This window comes from Carya illinoinensis, chromosome 3 (genome assembly GCF_018687715.1).
Source record: "Carya illinoinensis cultivar Pawnee chromosome 3, C.illinoinensisPawnee_v1, whole genome shotgun sequence".
Lineage (NCBI taxonomy): Eukaryota > Viridiplantae > Streptophyta > Magnoliopsida > Fagales > Juglandaceae > Carya > Carya illinoinensis.
The window spans coordinates 30,545,984-30,561,750 of NC_056754.1; the positions used below are offsets into that span (position 1 = coordinate 30,545,984).

Here is a 15,767-nt window from a genome sequence, read left to right on the forward strand (position 1 = left end):
AACAGCAGCATCAATACCTTTGATGTAAGCTATTGTCCAACCAATTACGCCTCAATGCTTTTTTAAGACTTCAATCAACTGGGCTTCATCCTTCTGATTTAACTTTGAGGAAATCACCACAGGAAAAGTGTCTTCTTCAGGACCAAGAAACACATATTTTAAATCTAGAGGAAGTGGTTCCAGTTCCAACTAGGGAACTTCTTTCTCTGAAGATTTAAGTATATTTGGTGGCGGTAGAGTTTCAAACTGGGGTTTCCATCTGCAAAACAATCCAAAAATTCAAAGGCATCTTCATCAACATGGTAAATAAGCAATATAACGTATGATGACATGGCCAGATTCTCTCTAGAATCTACGTAACCCTAGGGTTTGCATGGAAAACCCTGTAGTGCCGTCCTTGACCTCTGCTGCCCAGCCATTGGGGGTGCCTGGAATGGTGGCTGGAGTTGGTCTTTCTTCTTCGTTGCATGCTGCTGGAGTTGGTTTTCGAAGGGGTTTTGAAGAGGTGGTGGCTAACCGGCCACAACCTCTGCCTTCCATGGACATATCTGTTCGTGAACCCCGGTTTGTGGATGGGGAGATGTTCTTTACATTCTCTCAGGCTGAAGTAGCGAAATCAGCAGAGCCTTTTCGGTTTGCTATGGTTTTGAAGTTTCAACGGTGCTGGCCTTCTTTGGACAAAGTTAGAGTTTTTATTAAAAGTAGATGGGGTATTAAAGAGATGCCGGTGGTTGGTCAATTGAGAAACACTCAGAATATACTGGTCTGATTGATTAACGAGGGTGACTTTGTATCTGTTATGGCTAGAGGATGCTCAGACGTGAATGGTGTTCCATATAAGATCTTCCACTGGACTCCGAGTTTTAATGAAGAAGATGAACCCCTGTTCGTCCCTGTTTGGCTTACACTACCTGGACTACCTCCGAATTACTTCCAAACATCCATGTTGAAGAGTTTTGGTGATGGTTTTGGCCGATTCTTGAAATGTGATAATCCTACGTTGTGTGTTACCAGACTGGAAGCGGCTAGAATTTGTGTTGAGTTGGATGTCTCGGCGCCGTTGAAGAAGCATTTCTGGATAGGATCACCTGGGCTGGAGAGCAGTATTTTTTAAGAGGTTATATATGAGAACCTGCCGGTGTACTGTAACTGGTACAGAAAACAGGGGCATTCGGAAGGCTCCTGCAAATCGAAAAGTCAGTATAATTTGAAGGGGAAAAAGAAAGTGGATTCAGTTGCCAATGGGAAGGGGTTAGAGACCAAAGTATGGAAGGTGGTAGGGGAGAAGAAAACAGAAGAGAAAGTGCAGGTTGAAGAGGAGGAGAAGGAAATACCGAGTGGACGACGGAAACAAATTCTGGATCGGATTGCCCAGAAATAGAGTATTGCTTAGTCTGATCAGTTGGAGATTTTATTTATGGATTCTAATGGTGTTTTATTTTTACAGCCTCAAGCTCTCTTGGAGGAGAATGGGATGAAGATGACTGAAGCCATTCGGCTGATGGAACCGGAGGAAGAACGTGTAGCGGAACAGAATGTGTATAGGGACCAATCGGCTGGAAAGTTGTCTTGGTATGAGGAAGCTGAAAATCTGGGTGAAAAGGAAGAGGGTGATGATTTGGTAGAAATCTGTGGGTCCCCTAGAAGCTTTCTAAAGCTGATTGATGAAGCTCTTGAAGGAGAAGTTTGCTACAATGCTATAGGTAATGATAATTGCTTACGGTATCCTTTTTTAGCACATTCTTTGACTGATAATGATAATGAGGATGAGATTGAAGAATTGGCTACCAAGTGTTATGAGTCGGATAGTGAGATTGAAGCTCCGAGGAAAAAAAAATATTGTGGGAAAAAAGAAAAAAAACCGATTGTTGTTCTTGAATGAATGACACGTTCCAATAAACACTATTAATTGATGAATATTCTTGTATGGAATATTAGAGGGATTTGTTCTTCGAAGGCAAGTTTGAGGCAGATTAAGAATAAATACCATCCATCAGTTGTAGCAATTTTAGAACCTTTTCTTTCTGTTAATAAGTGTGCTCATTGGGCACGGTGGTTACATCTTCCAAATTTCTATAATAATGTGGAAGCAGATGGTAAAGTTTGATTGTTCTGGACTGATGGCATTGAGTTTCAACTGCATTCAGTGATGGCTCAAGCTCTCTCAGGTTGGTTCTCTCTTGGTAATTCTAGAGTGTTGGCTACTTTTATTTATGCAAGTTGTTTTCAAGAACAACGTCGGGTCCTGTGGTCTTATCTTCAGGATTTAGATGGTGGTGATAATATACCATGTTTTCTTGGTGGGGATTTTAATATTATCCAGTCGGAAGGTGAGAAAATTGGTGGAGTTTGTCAGTCTTCTCGGGGGCGGGATGAGTTTAATAGTTGTATTCAAGATTGTAGTCTTGTTGATCTTCCTTTTTCTGGTAATCGTTTTTCTTGGTGTAATGGGAGGTTAGGGGGTGGAAGAATTTGGGCTCGGCTTAATAGAGTGCTGGTGAATACTGGTTTTCTATCCAGTTTTCCTAACAGTTGTTTGATGTATCTTCCTCGAACCTCGTCTGATCATTGCCCTATGGTTACCTCTTTATGGGTTGATAGGAGGGTTGGTCCTACACCTTTTCATTTTCAAAGAATGTGGTGTTTGCATGAGGATTTTTTAGGTGTGGTAAGTGAGTGTTGGAGGCAAGAATTTCAAGGATGCCCGATGGTGAAATTTAGTAGAAAATTAAAAAAATTAAAACAAGTGTTGAAGAAATGGAATAGGGAGGTCTTCGGTAAAGTGGAAGTAGATCTTAAAGTCATTGAAGAGGAGCTCCTTGTGTTGGAGAATAATGTACAGCAAAATTATACTCAAGATATGGAAGTTGAACTTTTGAGATGTAAGCAAAAGCATCTCCAATATTTGCATAGAGAGGAGATTATGGGGTGTCAAAAATCCAGAGTTAAGTGGATTTGTGAAGGTGATGAAAACACAGCTTTCTTTCATGCTTCTCTTAGATGTAAAAAGAAATTTAAGGCTTTAGAGAGTATGATTCTTGAAGATGGTAGTGTTCTTGAATCCGGTGAAGCAGTCCTTGAGGGGGCTGTTGATTTCTTCCAGCAGCAATTAACCATGTCGGCAGTGTCTTTTGAGGAGCCTGGTATGAATCTTATAACTTCTATTATTACTGAGGATGATAATCAATTTCTTTGCAGAGTTCCAAATTTGATGGAGGTTAAGGAGGCGCTTTGGTCGATCCCACAAGATAGTAGCCCAGGGCCTGATGGGTTTTCTACTAGTTTTTTCCATCATGCCTGGGATATTATCAAAGAAGATTTATTGATGTTGGCAATTGAATTCTTTGAGGGTAAGCCTTTAACTACGTTCTTTGGTGCCACCAATATTGTGTTAATACCGAAAGTGGATGACCCAAGGGGTTTTTCGCAATTCAGGCCTATCAGTTTATGCTCTGTTGTTTATAAAATTTTATCCAAGGTTCTGGTGAATAGGTTGGAACCAATTATGAAGAAAATAATCTCTAAGGAACAATCAGCCTTTATTAAAGGCCGAAGCATTTTTGATAATATTTCTATCGCTCAAGAAATGGTTCAGAGTATGAACAAGAAAGTGAGAGGTGGTAATGTTATGATTAAAATTGAAATGGCAAAGGCGTATGACAGGGTAAATTGGCGGTTCTTGTTGGAGGTGATGAGGAGGTTGGGTTTCTCATATCATTGGAGGGGCCTGATTTTTAATTGTATCTCTTCTCCTATGTGTTCGGTGATGCTTAATGGTTCTTTGAAGGGCTTTTTCAAACCTTCCCGTGGTATTAGGCAAGGGGATCCCCTATCGCCTTATCTTTTCATTTTATCTCAAGAATTGCTTTCTCGTATGATTAATGTTGATTTTCAACAGGAAAGAGTAAAGCCTTTTAATTCTAATGGAGGTACTCTGATCTCTCATTTGTTTTATGCTGATGATGTGCTAATTTTTTCAAATGGGGGTAAAAGATCTCTCCTGCAGATTATGAAGACTTTGCAAGCGTACCAATCTATGTCTGGGCAAATGGTCAGTTCAGCTAAGTCATCTATTTTTTTCCCTCTAAGTTTTCTGTTGCTAGAAAATTGGAGTCTTTCAGGATCACAGGTTTTATGGAGGGGAAATGGCCATGCACTTATCTGGGAGTTCCGCTACATGTGGGAAGGATGACTATCAAATTATTTGAACCTTTGTTGTTAAAGTTGCAGAAAAAATTGGCTAGGTGGAAGAGTAACATTCTCTCTTTTGGGGGTAAGATTATTCTTCTCAAACATGTTTTATCTAGTATGCCAATTCATGTTCTCTCTGTTATGAATCTGCCTAAGGGTGTTTTCAAGGCCATCAAAAGTATCTTCTCTAATTTTCTTTGGAATTCAACTGATGATAAAAAAAAAAGAAAATGGGTTTCTTGGAAAAATATTTGTTTGCAGGTTGAGAAAGGAGGTCTGGGTATTCGGAACCTACATGATGTGCAAAGGTCTCTTTTCATGAAATTTGCTTGGAAACTGTTGGAGGGGAATTCGGTGTGGGCAAAATTCTTTCTGAGGAAATATGTGGCTGATAAGCACCCTATGGCTCTTTATAATTCCACAGGTTCAAGATTTTGGAAAGGTATTTTATCTGTGATGCCGATTGTGCAACAGAATTCATGTCTTTTGATTAAAAGTGGTGCTTGTAATTTTTGGTTTGATAATTGGTTGGGGGATGGGGCCATTGCTAATACAGAAGAGATTAGTGCCGATGAGAATTTATTGGTGGCTAATATTTTAAATAGTTCTGGATGGGATGTGGTCAAATCGCGTTTGCTGGTGTCGGAAGAGATGGTTGAGAAAATAATTGCTTCGTCAATTCATATCTCAGGTGGTTCAGATGTGCGCATTTGGAAGCCTAATCCGGATGGTACTTTCTCTACCAAATCTGCTTGGCATTTAATTAGAGAGACTGGAACTATTTGTCTTTGGAAAAAATGGCTTTGGCATAGTTTAGTTCCAAAAAAAATGTCTTTTGTTTGTTGGCGTGCTAAAAAACATGTTTTACCTGTGGATGATATCATTTCTAAGCTAGGTATTCCTCTAGCTTCAAAATGTCATTGTTGTGTTTTACCACAACAAGAATCCATTGATCATATTTTTTGTAGTGGTGAGTTGGCTGCTATGGTTTGGAGGTATTTTGTAGGTATTTTGGGGGTTCGGTTGCCTAACCTCCAAAACTAGACTGTGGTTATGAATGTTTGGTGGATTCGAGCGTCAGAATCTTCTCAAGTAAGTTGTTGTCATGGTATCTTACCTATTATTATCACGTGGGCTTTGTGGAGAGCACGGTGTGAGCATAGAATAGAAGGAAAGTTTACTCATTGGAAGGGTGTGGTAAGAAGGATTAAATTGATGTTAATTGATATTTTTTCTCCGCATCGCAAATTTGATAGATTGCATGCAAATGATATCAAGGTTTTACAGGAATTAAATTGCCCTTTTTCTCATGTTAGAAAAAAAAGTATGAAAGCTATAGCTTGGATTAAGCCAAATAGAGGTCAGTATAAACTCAATGTTGATGGTAGTTCGCTCAGAAATCCTGGATTAGCAGGTGGCGGAGGGGTTATTAGAGATCATGATGGTCGAGTGTTGGCAGGTTTTGCTATTCATTATGGGCAAGTCTCCAATAATGTTGCTGAGGGGAGAGCTTTACTGGATGGGTTAAAGTTGGCATAACAGTTGGGTATTCGGGACATCTTGGTGGAGTCCAATTCAAAAGTTATTGTGAAATGGATTCAGGCTGGTAAATGCAGTTTATGGTATTTGTGGGATTTTTGGGATGACATCCAGAGTTTGTTTGCTGATTTACAGTGTTCCATCCAACATATTTTTAGACAAGCAAACATGGTTGCAGACTATCTTGCCAAAGAAGGGGCTTTTAATAGAGGTAAGTTTTTTACAGGGTTGGCTCTTGATAGGGGAATCCTTTGTGGTTTAGTTCGTACGGATATGTGGGGTCTTCATTATATTAGGATGTAATTGTGTTATGTTGTTAATTTTTTCTTTGTTTTTTCCTTTGATCACAGAAATTTTTTTGGTTTTTTGTTTATTTTTTGTAAAATCCCTGTTGATAGTGATGTAACCACTGTTTTCCTTCGCCATATGTGAGGGCTTTCTTAATAAACTTGGGACGGGGCTGCTATGTGGGTGGCTACCAGCTATTTCAAAAAAAAAAAAAAATCTTCATCAACATGGTCAGCTTTTTTATCAAGTAAAAATTCAGGTGTCTAAAAACTAGAATCATTATTAGAGAAAGGAAAAGTTAAGCAAATAAATTATGTTGGTGTCAAACTCTCCACAACATTCAAATCACTTGTGTCATCAAAATGCGCTAGCATCTTGGAAGCATTGAAAACGTTCAACTCAAGTGCCCAAAAGTAAGCTTCAAAACTCTACTTCTGCAATTAATCAAAGCATTTGATGTAGCTAGAAATGGTCTTCCAAGGATGACAGGAGCTTGGTAAATAGTGGAGACTGGCTACTGCATATCAGGAACTATAAAATGCAATGGTAGTAAAATTTGTCCACCTGGACCAGCACATCCTCTACAATACCCCTCGGCTCCATAACTGATCGGTCAACCAACTGTAGCATGATGGAGGTCTTTTTCAGCTCACCTAATCCCAACTGCTCATACACTGAGAATGGTAGAAAGTTCACATTACTCTCCAAATCAAGTAAAGCTCTTCCAATGTGTGACTCACTGATCATAATGGAAATATTGGGAGAGCCAGGATCTTTGAACTTCTGAGGTGTCTCGCTCAATAGTAAGGTACTGACTTGCTCCATTAGGAAAGCTTTCTTCTTTACATTCAACTTCCTCTTCACTGTGCAAAAGTCCTTTAAAAATTTTGCATATGAAGGCACTTGTTGTATGGCATCCAAGAGTAGAATATTAATCTTGACTTGCTTGAAAATCTCTTGAATCTCAGTGTGATATTTGTTCTTTTGGCCAACTGCCAATCTCTGAGGATAGGGAACCATAGGTTGGTACCCCCTACTAGTTTCAACCTCTCCACTCACAGGCTTCTTCGACTCTGGCCTCACTTCCTTTAGTTCTTTCTCAGCTTGATCTGTCTCTGTTACATCTTCAGGTTTAGAACTAACTACCTGCCTATCCATGGTCATCTCAAGTTAAGGAACTTCCTTCCCACTTCTCAAAGTAAGAACGGTCTTCGATGTCTTAATAACGTCCCCTGAGACATTATGCACTTGCTGTTGTTGTTGCCTATATACTTGAAATTTAGGCTGAGGCTATGCTGGAAATTTTCCTTTCTCTAGGATGCTCAAGGTCATACTCATCTTATTAATAGTGCCATGCAACTCATTTATGGTCTGAGTGTTCTGATTGTTTGTGGTGGCCTAAATTTGCATGAATTGCTGAAGTGTATTGGCCATCTGTGCCATACTGTCATCTAGAGACTTCTTTGTAGATGATACGGCTAAGAACTCTATGCAGCTACATTAGGCTGAAAGGAGGTGCTAAAAAAGGATAGCTCTGAGAACTCTAATATGGCTGATACTGGTGCTGAGGAGCACCCTAATGAAATGGTTGCTGCTGAGATGGTGAAGACCAGCCAGGCTGATCATTTCTCCATTATATGTGTTGGAAAAAGTTTGATTCTGTGCTATGTTAACCCAATTAACTTATTGCATCTGCTCAAACCCACTTTCTTGAAAAACTGGTATAATTGGGCAGAAGAGAAACATATGACAAGAAGAGAACAACAAAAAATAGAAGAGAGAAAAACACACCTGCATAAACTAAAAGGTAAAACAGAAAAATGCAAAGAAGCAGTGAAATAAGATGACAAACAAGTCAAACATCAAGGCTCGGTTGGAGGGTCGGGGTCCAATAGATGGATGGTGGTATCCTCTGGTGAAAAATGGTCAAGAAAATATTTGAGTCACTGTCCATTAACCTTAAAAATATTACTATTGTGTGGATTGAGGATTTCAACAGCCCCATGAGGAAACACTGTCTGAATAATATAAGGACCACTCCATTTGGATCAAAGTTTACCGGCAAACACATGGAGTCTAGAGTTGTAGAGGAGAACCTTTTGATTGGGGAGAAAACTCTTTCTCAAAATGTGCTTGTCGTGGAAAACCTTAGTTCTCTCCTTGTAAACTTTGGCATTATCATAGGCATCATGTCTCAATTCTTCTAATTCATTCAGCTCCAATTTCCTTAAAACACCAGAATTGTTAGTAGAGAAGTTAAATTGCTTGACAGCCCAGTAAGCCTTGTGTTCTAGCTCAATTGGGAGATGACATGCTTTACCGTAAACCAAACGATAGGGAGACATGCCTAGGATAGTTTTAAAAGCTGTCCTATAAGCCCATAAAGTGTCTGAAAGCCTCAAAGACCAATCTTTCCTATTTGGGTTGACTGTTTTTTCAAGAATGGTTTTGATCTCCCGGTTGGCCAACTCAGCTTGGCCATTGGTTTGAGGATGATAAGGAGTTAAAACTTTGTGATGGACCCCATATTTTTTCATTAACACTGCAAATGGTTTATTGCAAAAGTGGGAACCTCCATCACTAATTAAAACCCTTGGTATCCCAAACTGAGTGAAAATGTTGTCTTTCAAAAATTTTAACACCACCCGATGATCATTGGTCCTACATGGTATTGCCTCGACCCATTTAGAAATATAGTCCACAGCAACAAGAATGTAAAGATACCCAAATGAAGATAGAAAAGGACCCATAAAATTAACCCCCCAACAATAAAAAATTTCTAATGCTAAAATGGGTTGTAAGGGCATCATGTTTCTACGGGTGATTCCTCCTAACTTTTGACATGGTTCGCATGCCTTACAAAAATTGTAAGCATCCTTGAACATGTGGGGCCAATAATAACCATATTGCAAGATTTTAGGCACTGTTTTCTTAGCTGAAAAGTGGCCTCCACACACACTAGCATGACAAAAATTTAGTATGTGCGGAATGTCACAATTAGGCACACATCTTCTCAAAATTTGATCAGAACAATATTTGAATAAATATGGGTCATCATAAAAGAAAGATCTGACCTCCAATTTAAACCTTTTGATGTCTTGAGAACTCCAATGTGGTGGGGTATGTCCTGTCACCAAGAAATTGATAATATCAGCAAACCAAGGTAAAGAATCAACAGCTAAAAGCTGTTCATCTGGAACGGAATCTGAAATGGGAGTAGAAGGCTCAGAATTTTCAACGACGAGTCAAGATAAATGATCGGCAACCACATTTTCTACTCCCTTTTTATCCTTGATGCTGATATTAAATTCCTGCAATAACAAAATCTATCCAATCAGTCGAGGTTTGGCATCTTTCTTTGTGAGCAAATATTTAAGAGCTGCATGGTCAGTGAATATAACAATCGGAGAGCCTAAAATGTAAGCTCTAAATTTATCCAAAGCAAAAACAACTGCTAGTAACTCCTTTTTAGTGGTGGAGTAATTTTTCTGACCTGCATCAAGTGTTTTGCTTGCATAATAAATCACAAATGGAAGCTTACCTCTCCGCTGACCAAGGACAACACCTATGGCAAGGTCACTAGCGTCACACATGATCTCAAATGGCAGTGACCAGTTAGGTGGTTGAATTATAGGTGCAGTGACAAGCATAGATTTGAGTTGCTCAAAAGCAACTTGACATGCATCAGTCCAATTAAACACGCAATCCTTAGCTAATAACTTACACAAAGGTCTCGATATGGAGCTAAAGTTTTTTATGAAACGCCTATTAAATCGGCATGTCCCAAAAATGATCTAATATCTTTGACTGATTTTGGAATGGGTAACTTCGATATTAGATCAGTTTTAGATTTGTCAACTTCAATGCCTCGGGCTGAGATGATGTGACCAAGGACAATACCTTGCCGCACCATAAAATGGCATTTTTCCCAATTTAAGAGCATATTTTTTCTCTTCACATCGACCCAAAACAGCAGTGAGGTGAGTAAGGCATGCATCAAATGAATCACCATAAACTGAAAAATCATCCATAAACACCTCCAAGATATGCTCAACCATGTTAATAAAAATACTTAACATGCATCGTTGAAATGTGGCGGGTGCATTACAAAGTCCAAAGGGCATTTTCCTAAATGCAAAAGTTCCAAATGGGCAAGTAAAAGTAGTTTTTTCTTGGTCTTCAGGGGCTATTTCAATTGGATAATATCCCGAAAAACCATCAAGAAAACAATAAAAACTATGGCCCGCAACTCTTTCCAGAGTTTGGTCTAAAAATGGTAATGGAAAATGGTCCTTTCTTGTGACAGCATTTAGTTTCCTAAAATCAATGCACATGCACCATCCTGTGATGGTTCTAGTTGGGATTAACTCATCTTTTTCATTTTTCACAATTGTAACCTCAGATTTCTTAGGAACTACTTGAGTAGGACTTACCCATTGACTATCAGAGATGGGATAGATGATACCTACATCCAAGAGCTTCAAGAATTCATTTTTAACCACCTCCTCCATCGTAGGATTCAACCTCCTTTGCAATTCTCAAGTTGGTGATGAATTCTCCTCCAAGAAAATTCAATGTGTGCAAATGGTGGGGTTGATTCCTTTGATGTCGGCAATCGACCATCCAAGTGCTCATTTATGTTGCTTAAGAACCCGTAGGAGTTGCTCCTCTTGCTCAATGACAAAGAAGATGAGATAATACATGGAAAAGTGTTAGTTGGCCCAAGAAAAACATATTTCAGCGATTCAGGTAGTGGTTTCAAAACCGGTGATGGAGAAACTTCATCTGATGGTTGTTGGTGTATGGATTGAAGTGGCAGATCTTCAAACTTAAGTTGCCACAATGAGTCCATTTTGCTACCTGCACTAGAATTTACTACATTAGTATCCAACAATTCACTATTTTCTAAGGTTCCAGGTAAAACAAGTTCCATTTGACTCTCTTGCTCTAAAAAAAATTCTTCAGCAAGTAAAGATTCCAAACAATTCACTTCCTGGAGTTCTTTCAAATCTTGTGGTTGCCTACAAGTGTTGAACACATTTAACTCCAACGTCATATTGCCAAAAGTCAATTTAAGGATGCCACTGCGACAATTTATCAAAGCATTGGAAGTAGCCAAAAATGGCCTCCCTAAAATGACGGGTGCCTGAAAAACAGAGTGAGGAGTTAATTGAACATCTAAGACCACAAAATCAACGGGATAATAAAATTTATCCACTTGCACCAACACATCTTTCACCACTCCCCTAGGCTTTTTAATTGAACGGTCGACCAATTGCAAGATGATAGAAGTTGGTTTCAACTCTCCTAAACCAAGTTGTTCATAGGTGTTATAAGGAAGCAAATTGACACTAGAACCTAAGTCTAGTAGTGCTTGGCCTATTTTGGAGCTTCCTATAACACAAGCTATTGTTGGAGAACCCGGATCTTTATACTTAGGAGGAATATTGGATTGGATAATGGGGCTAACTTGTTCCGTGAGAAATGCCTTCTTTTTCACATTAAGTCTTCTTTTAACCGTACACAAATATTTCAAAAATTTGGCATACGTGGCGATTTGCTCAATGGCATCAAGAAGAGGAATGTTAATGCGCACTTGTCTAAAAATGTCCAAAATCTCATCATGATGTTTATCTTTATGTAAAGGAACCAATCTTTGAGGAAAGGGTGCCGGAGGAGTTACCTTTGGTTCCAAAGAAACATCAACATCAGAATTTTTACCTTGTGCATTAGAAATGGAACTTTCACCTTTCTTGCCAGCTTCATTACCCAATGTTTCAACTTCTTTGTCACTACAGAGAGTTATTACGGCCTTGTAAGTCTTGACATTTGCTTCTGAAGAAGATAAAGACTCTATGGCAGCAATTTAGACTTGAGGATTTGGTTGGGGTTGAGACAGGAAAATCTCTTGCGCACTCAAGGTTGTGTTCAGCTTGGTCAAATTATTCCTTATGTCATTGATGGCTTGAGAAGTTTGGTTATTTATGGTGGTTTGACTTTACATGAACTGCTAAAGAGTAGAAGCCATTTGTTGAAATGGGTCATCCATGGGTCTTCTAGGGGTTGAAATTAGTGCATTTTGCTGGGTATGAACTGAATATTGAGGTGCACCAGCTCCCGGATGTGCTGAATTTGTGGGATGATCATTTCTCCAGCTGAAATTAGGATGATTTCTCCAACCTATATTATAAGTGTTAGAATATGGTGCAAGAAAAGGTTTAGAAATCATGTTAATAGGATGAGAAGCATCACACAAAACTTCTTTAAAAGCTGGAATAGTAGGACATTCAGATGTTATAGGACTAATATCCTCACAAATGTTACATTTTCCTTGTTTTGGAATGCCCTGAATTTCATGCACTTTCTTCAACTCAATCACCTCCAATTTTTTTGACAATAAGGCAAATTTAGCTTTCAAATCATCCTCTTCATTTAAAACATATTTACCCCCCCCCCCCCCACTTACGGTCCTCAATGGTTCAACTCTATCATAGACACAAAAAGTGTCCCATGATTGAGCGTTTTTAGCCAAGTAATCAAAATATGCAAATGCTTCTTCCGGTTCCTTATTAAAGAACTCTCCATTACACATGGTTTCAACAAATTGTCGCATCTTAGGTACCAAAGCTTCATAAAAAAAACTAATAATGCGCCAATTCTCGTAACCATGGTGTGGACAAGCATTTAAGAGATATTTGAATCTTTCCCAACTTTGATAAAAAGTTTCATTTTCCTTTTGAGAAAAATTCATGATTTGTCTCTTTAAAGCATTGGTGCGATGCATTGGAAAAAAATTTTCAGAAATTCAGCTTGCATTTCTTGCCATGTTCCAACGGATCTTGGCCTCAATGCATTCAACCATGTTTTTGCTTTGTCCTTAAGAGAAAAAGGAAACAACTTCAATCTAACAATCTCCTCAGTACAGTTTTGATCCAAAAATGTGAAGCATACTTCCTCAAACTCCTTGAGGTGCAAGTAGTGATTTTCAGAATCCAATCCATGAAAATGAGGCAATAATGGTATCATTCCAGGTTTAAAATTGAAATTATGAGCATTCAAGGGTGTAATGATGCACAATGGAGTGGTGGTCTAATAGGATGCAAATATTCTCTAAGTGTCCTGTTGGGATTTTCCATCTCCCTATTATTGTGTTCTTCTTCTTCAGCCATGTTACTACGAGTGTCAAATGATGATTCAAATACTGAATTAAGAGAAACAGATGATGCACTCGATGATGAGGTCAATGATTCAGTCCTAGCAAGTTTATATGTGCTATCTCTAGTCCAACCAGACATGCAACTTCAGCACAAAACAAGATAAAAGTAAATAAGTAAAATGAGAAGTAAAGATGTCACCCAGGCTGTGAAGAGGTTCACAGCTCCACAAACATCCTCTCAGGAAAAAAGAGAATGCTTTGACAAACACCCATTGTCCCCGGCAACGGCGCCAGAAACTTGACCAGCTTAAAATTATGTCTTCCAAGTGTAGAAGCTGTCAAAGTAATACAAGGATAAGTCCAGGATCGTATTCCACAGGGACAGAGGGTTATCAAAGCATTTGTGGAAAAAAGTATCGAATATGAGGTAAGAATAGAAAAGAGTGAATTCAATTCCCACAAAAAAAAAAAAATTAATCAAAGCTGAAATTAAAATTTCTAATCAAAAAGGCAAATTAACAAACACTTGGGTAGGGTATGAGACGCTCTTTATTTTAGATCCTAGATACATTTCTAGATTAACAACCCAATCAAGGTATTGATAAACGGAAGATAAAAAGGTTAAGCTCAAGTTTTTGCAATATTTTTCTAAGGGATTTTCAACTTTACTAGCCGAACACACATTAACAAACAACTGAGAGAAGCCTTGATAATTTTCAAGTTTTTGTTGTGCCTTACGTCAACAACAAATCAAGAGCAAGAGCCGCAATCTATTTTCAATTTAAATCCAACTAGTAACTTAGTGAAATCAACAATTATCAATAAAATATAGCAATGATCTAGAACCTAAAAAAAATCAAGTCCCATTCCACAACCCAAGCTTAAAAAAATTAGCTACACATGATATTCTTAACAACAAAAATTAATCTAAGCAAAGCTATAAAAAAAAAAAACTGAGTGCCGAATGAAGAAAAAAGGAAAAGAAATGAAGAGAGAAAAAAACACAAAAACCCGAGAAAGTGCCACCGTCTACCAACGTAAAGGAGGACTGAACACGAGATAAAAATAAAATATGACCAACCGAGCGTAAAACTGGAAAGAAAGTAAATAACTATGTGTCGGATAGCTCTTGGTCTGCAAACAGAAACCAACACAAGTAGAAAAGAAAAGAAAAAGGTCTGGAAAACCAGAGAAAAAGTAAAATGAAAACAGAGCCCCTAAGGTAACTACGGCAACTGGGAAAAATGAAAAACTAAAATTAAACTGAGCTGAGCTTCCAGCCGTCTCTTCTTTTGCAACAACCCAGAAAAGAATAGAAAAATAAAACTGTAACGAGAGAGAGAGCAGCACCACGCCGACTTCCCCCTGTTCTTCAACGTTAGAAAAAACTATAAAACTCTAAAAACTACTCCTTTACCGCCGAATGGAAAAGCAAAAGGTGAATAAAATCCAAAACCAGCTCTGCAAGGTCTAAACGAAAAGTAAAGAAATAAAATCTACTCTACTGCCCAAAGCTCTCCAACGAACAAAAACCAGGTGAAGTCTAAAACAAGCTGCTAGAATGATAATGTGTGTAAGACAAAAAAAAACAAGCCACTTCCTGTAAAACAAAAAATAAGCTACCTAGTGCTCGGTCTGGAACCAAAACAAAGTGAAAGGATAAATTCATTACAGCCGCCTCTCCTCAAACGAAAAAGAGTAAAGAAATTAAAACTCAGCTACACTCTACTCCCTAGGTCCTAAAACCGGAAGACAATTAGAATGCTAAAAAGGGCTACCGCCAATTAATTCTGTGTCTGGAATGAAAAATAAATGCTTGAAGACAAAGCAAGCCGCCTTGCGTCCAAATGAAAAAGAAGAGAAAATAAAAAATGTAGCCGAACGAAAACCAAAGAAAAAGAAATAAAACGAAGTACCACTCCAGTCTACTGTTAGCAGGTCTGGAGCAAAAAAAAAAAAAAAACAAAGTAAAAGCTGTGACAAAATAAATTCTGAAGCCTAGTGTCTGAAACAAAAGAAAGAAAATGACAACTCCAAGCTAAGCTACTGAACTCCCCTAGCATTTCAGCCCTCTTTCTTTTTATAGTCGTGTGTCTTGTGAGCTGTCCATGTGATGCTATATTATTATACAATTCAAAGCAAATGTGCAGCCCATGCTTCTGTGGTGACCTTCCATGTGCAGAAGCAAGAAAGCTTAAATGAGCAGCTTGCCTTCCAGCAACATGTTTTCTGCATCCATGTTCTATTTGTCTTGCAATGGTCAGCACGTGTGGTGTGCTGCTGTCCGGCTGTCTCCAACGTGATATGCAATTGATCTCCTGCTAGATGAGATTCTACAAAAACCATAATCAATTCTTTTATTTCTTCATAGGTCCCATTCTTTCTTTCCTTCCATAAATGCCCTACAATATATAAATCGAATGATATTATAGTTTAAGTATTTCAAGGGCAAATATGAGACTTTGATGTGCAAAATATTATCATCAATAAATTTTTCATTAAGTGTTAAAATTTTGATGCATAATTAAGTATTCAACCCTTCTTTGATGTAATAAAGCACTCACTAAAACAACTTAATTATGCATTTCTAACA

The 15,767-nt window shown here is 38.4% G+C and overlaps 2 protein-coding genes across 2 annotated transcripts; one reads left to right on the plus strand and one right to left on the minus strand.

Moving 5' to 3' along the window:
• The first annotated feature begins 799 nt into the window (after positions 1–799).
• Positions 800–5,730, plus strand: LOC122304721. The gene is made up of 6 exons (XM_043116991.1): positions 800–1,002; positions 1,159–1,309; positions 1,448–1,808; positions 2,148–4,051; positions 4,453–4,921; positions 5,606–5,730. Exons 1-6 carry the CDS (start codon positions 800–802, stop codon positions 5,728–5,730), a joined length of 3,213 nt encoding a protein of 1,070 aa, XP_042972925.1.
• Positions 5,731–10,537: 4,807 nt separating this feature from the next.
• On the minus strand, positions 10,538–15,413 carry LOC122304722. Its single transcript, XM_043116992.1, has 2 exons — positions 15,386–15,413; positions 10,538–11,853 (listed from the first exon to the last, which is right to left on the minus strand). Exons 1-2 carry the CDS (start codon positions 15,411–15,413, stop codon positions 10,538–10,540), a joined length of 1,344 nt encoding a protein of 447 aa, XP_042972926.1.
• Positions 15,414–15,767: the final 354 nt, after the last annotated feature.

What these genes read in the sequence shown, in the direction of transcription:
- LOC122304722 (XM_043116992.1), bottom strand. Translation starts at nt 15,413, where the DNA reads ATGGATGCAGAAAACATGTTGCTGGAAG. An exon ending in AGAAAACATGTTGCTGGAAG is followed by an intron (nt 11,854 to 15,385) that starts GCAAGCTGCTCA and finishes TATCTTCTTCAG; the next exon opens with AAGCAAATGTCAAGACTTAC.
- LOC122304721 (XM_043116991.1), top strand. Translation starts at nt 800, where the DNA reads ATGGCTAGAGGATGCTCAGACGTGAATGGTGTTCCATATAAGATCTTC. An exon ending in AAATGTGATAATCCTACGTT is followed by an intron (nt 1,003 to 1,158) that starts GTGTGTTACCAG and finishes TAACTGGTACAG; the next exon opens with AAAACAGGGGCATTCGGAAG. An exon ending in TTGGAAGCCTAATCCGGATG is followed by an intron (nt 4,922 to 5,605) that starts GTACTTTCTCTA and finishes CTGGATTAGCAG; the next exon opens with GTGGCGGAGGGGTTATTAGA.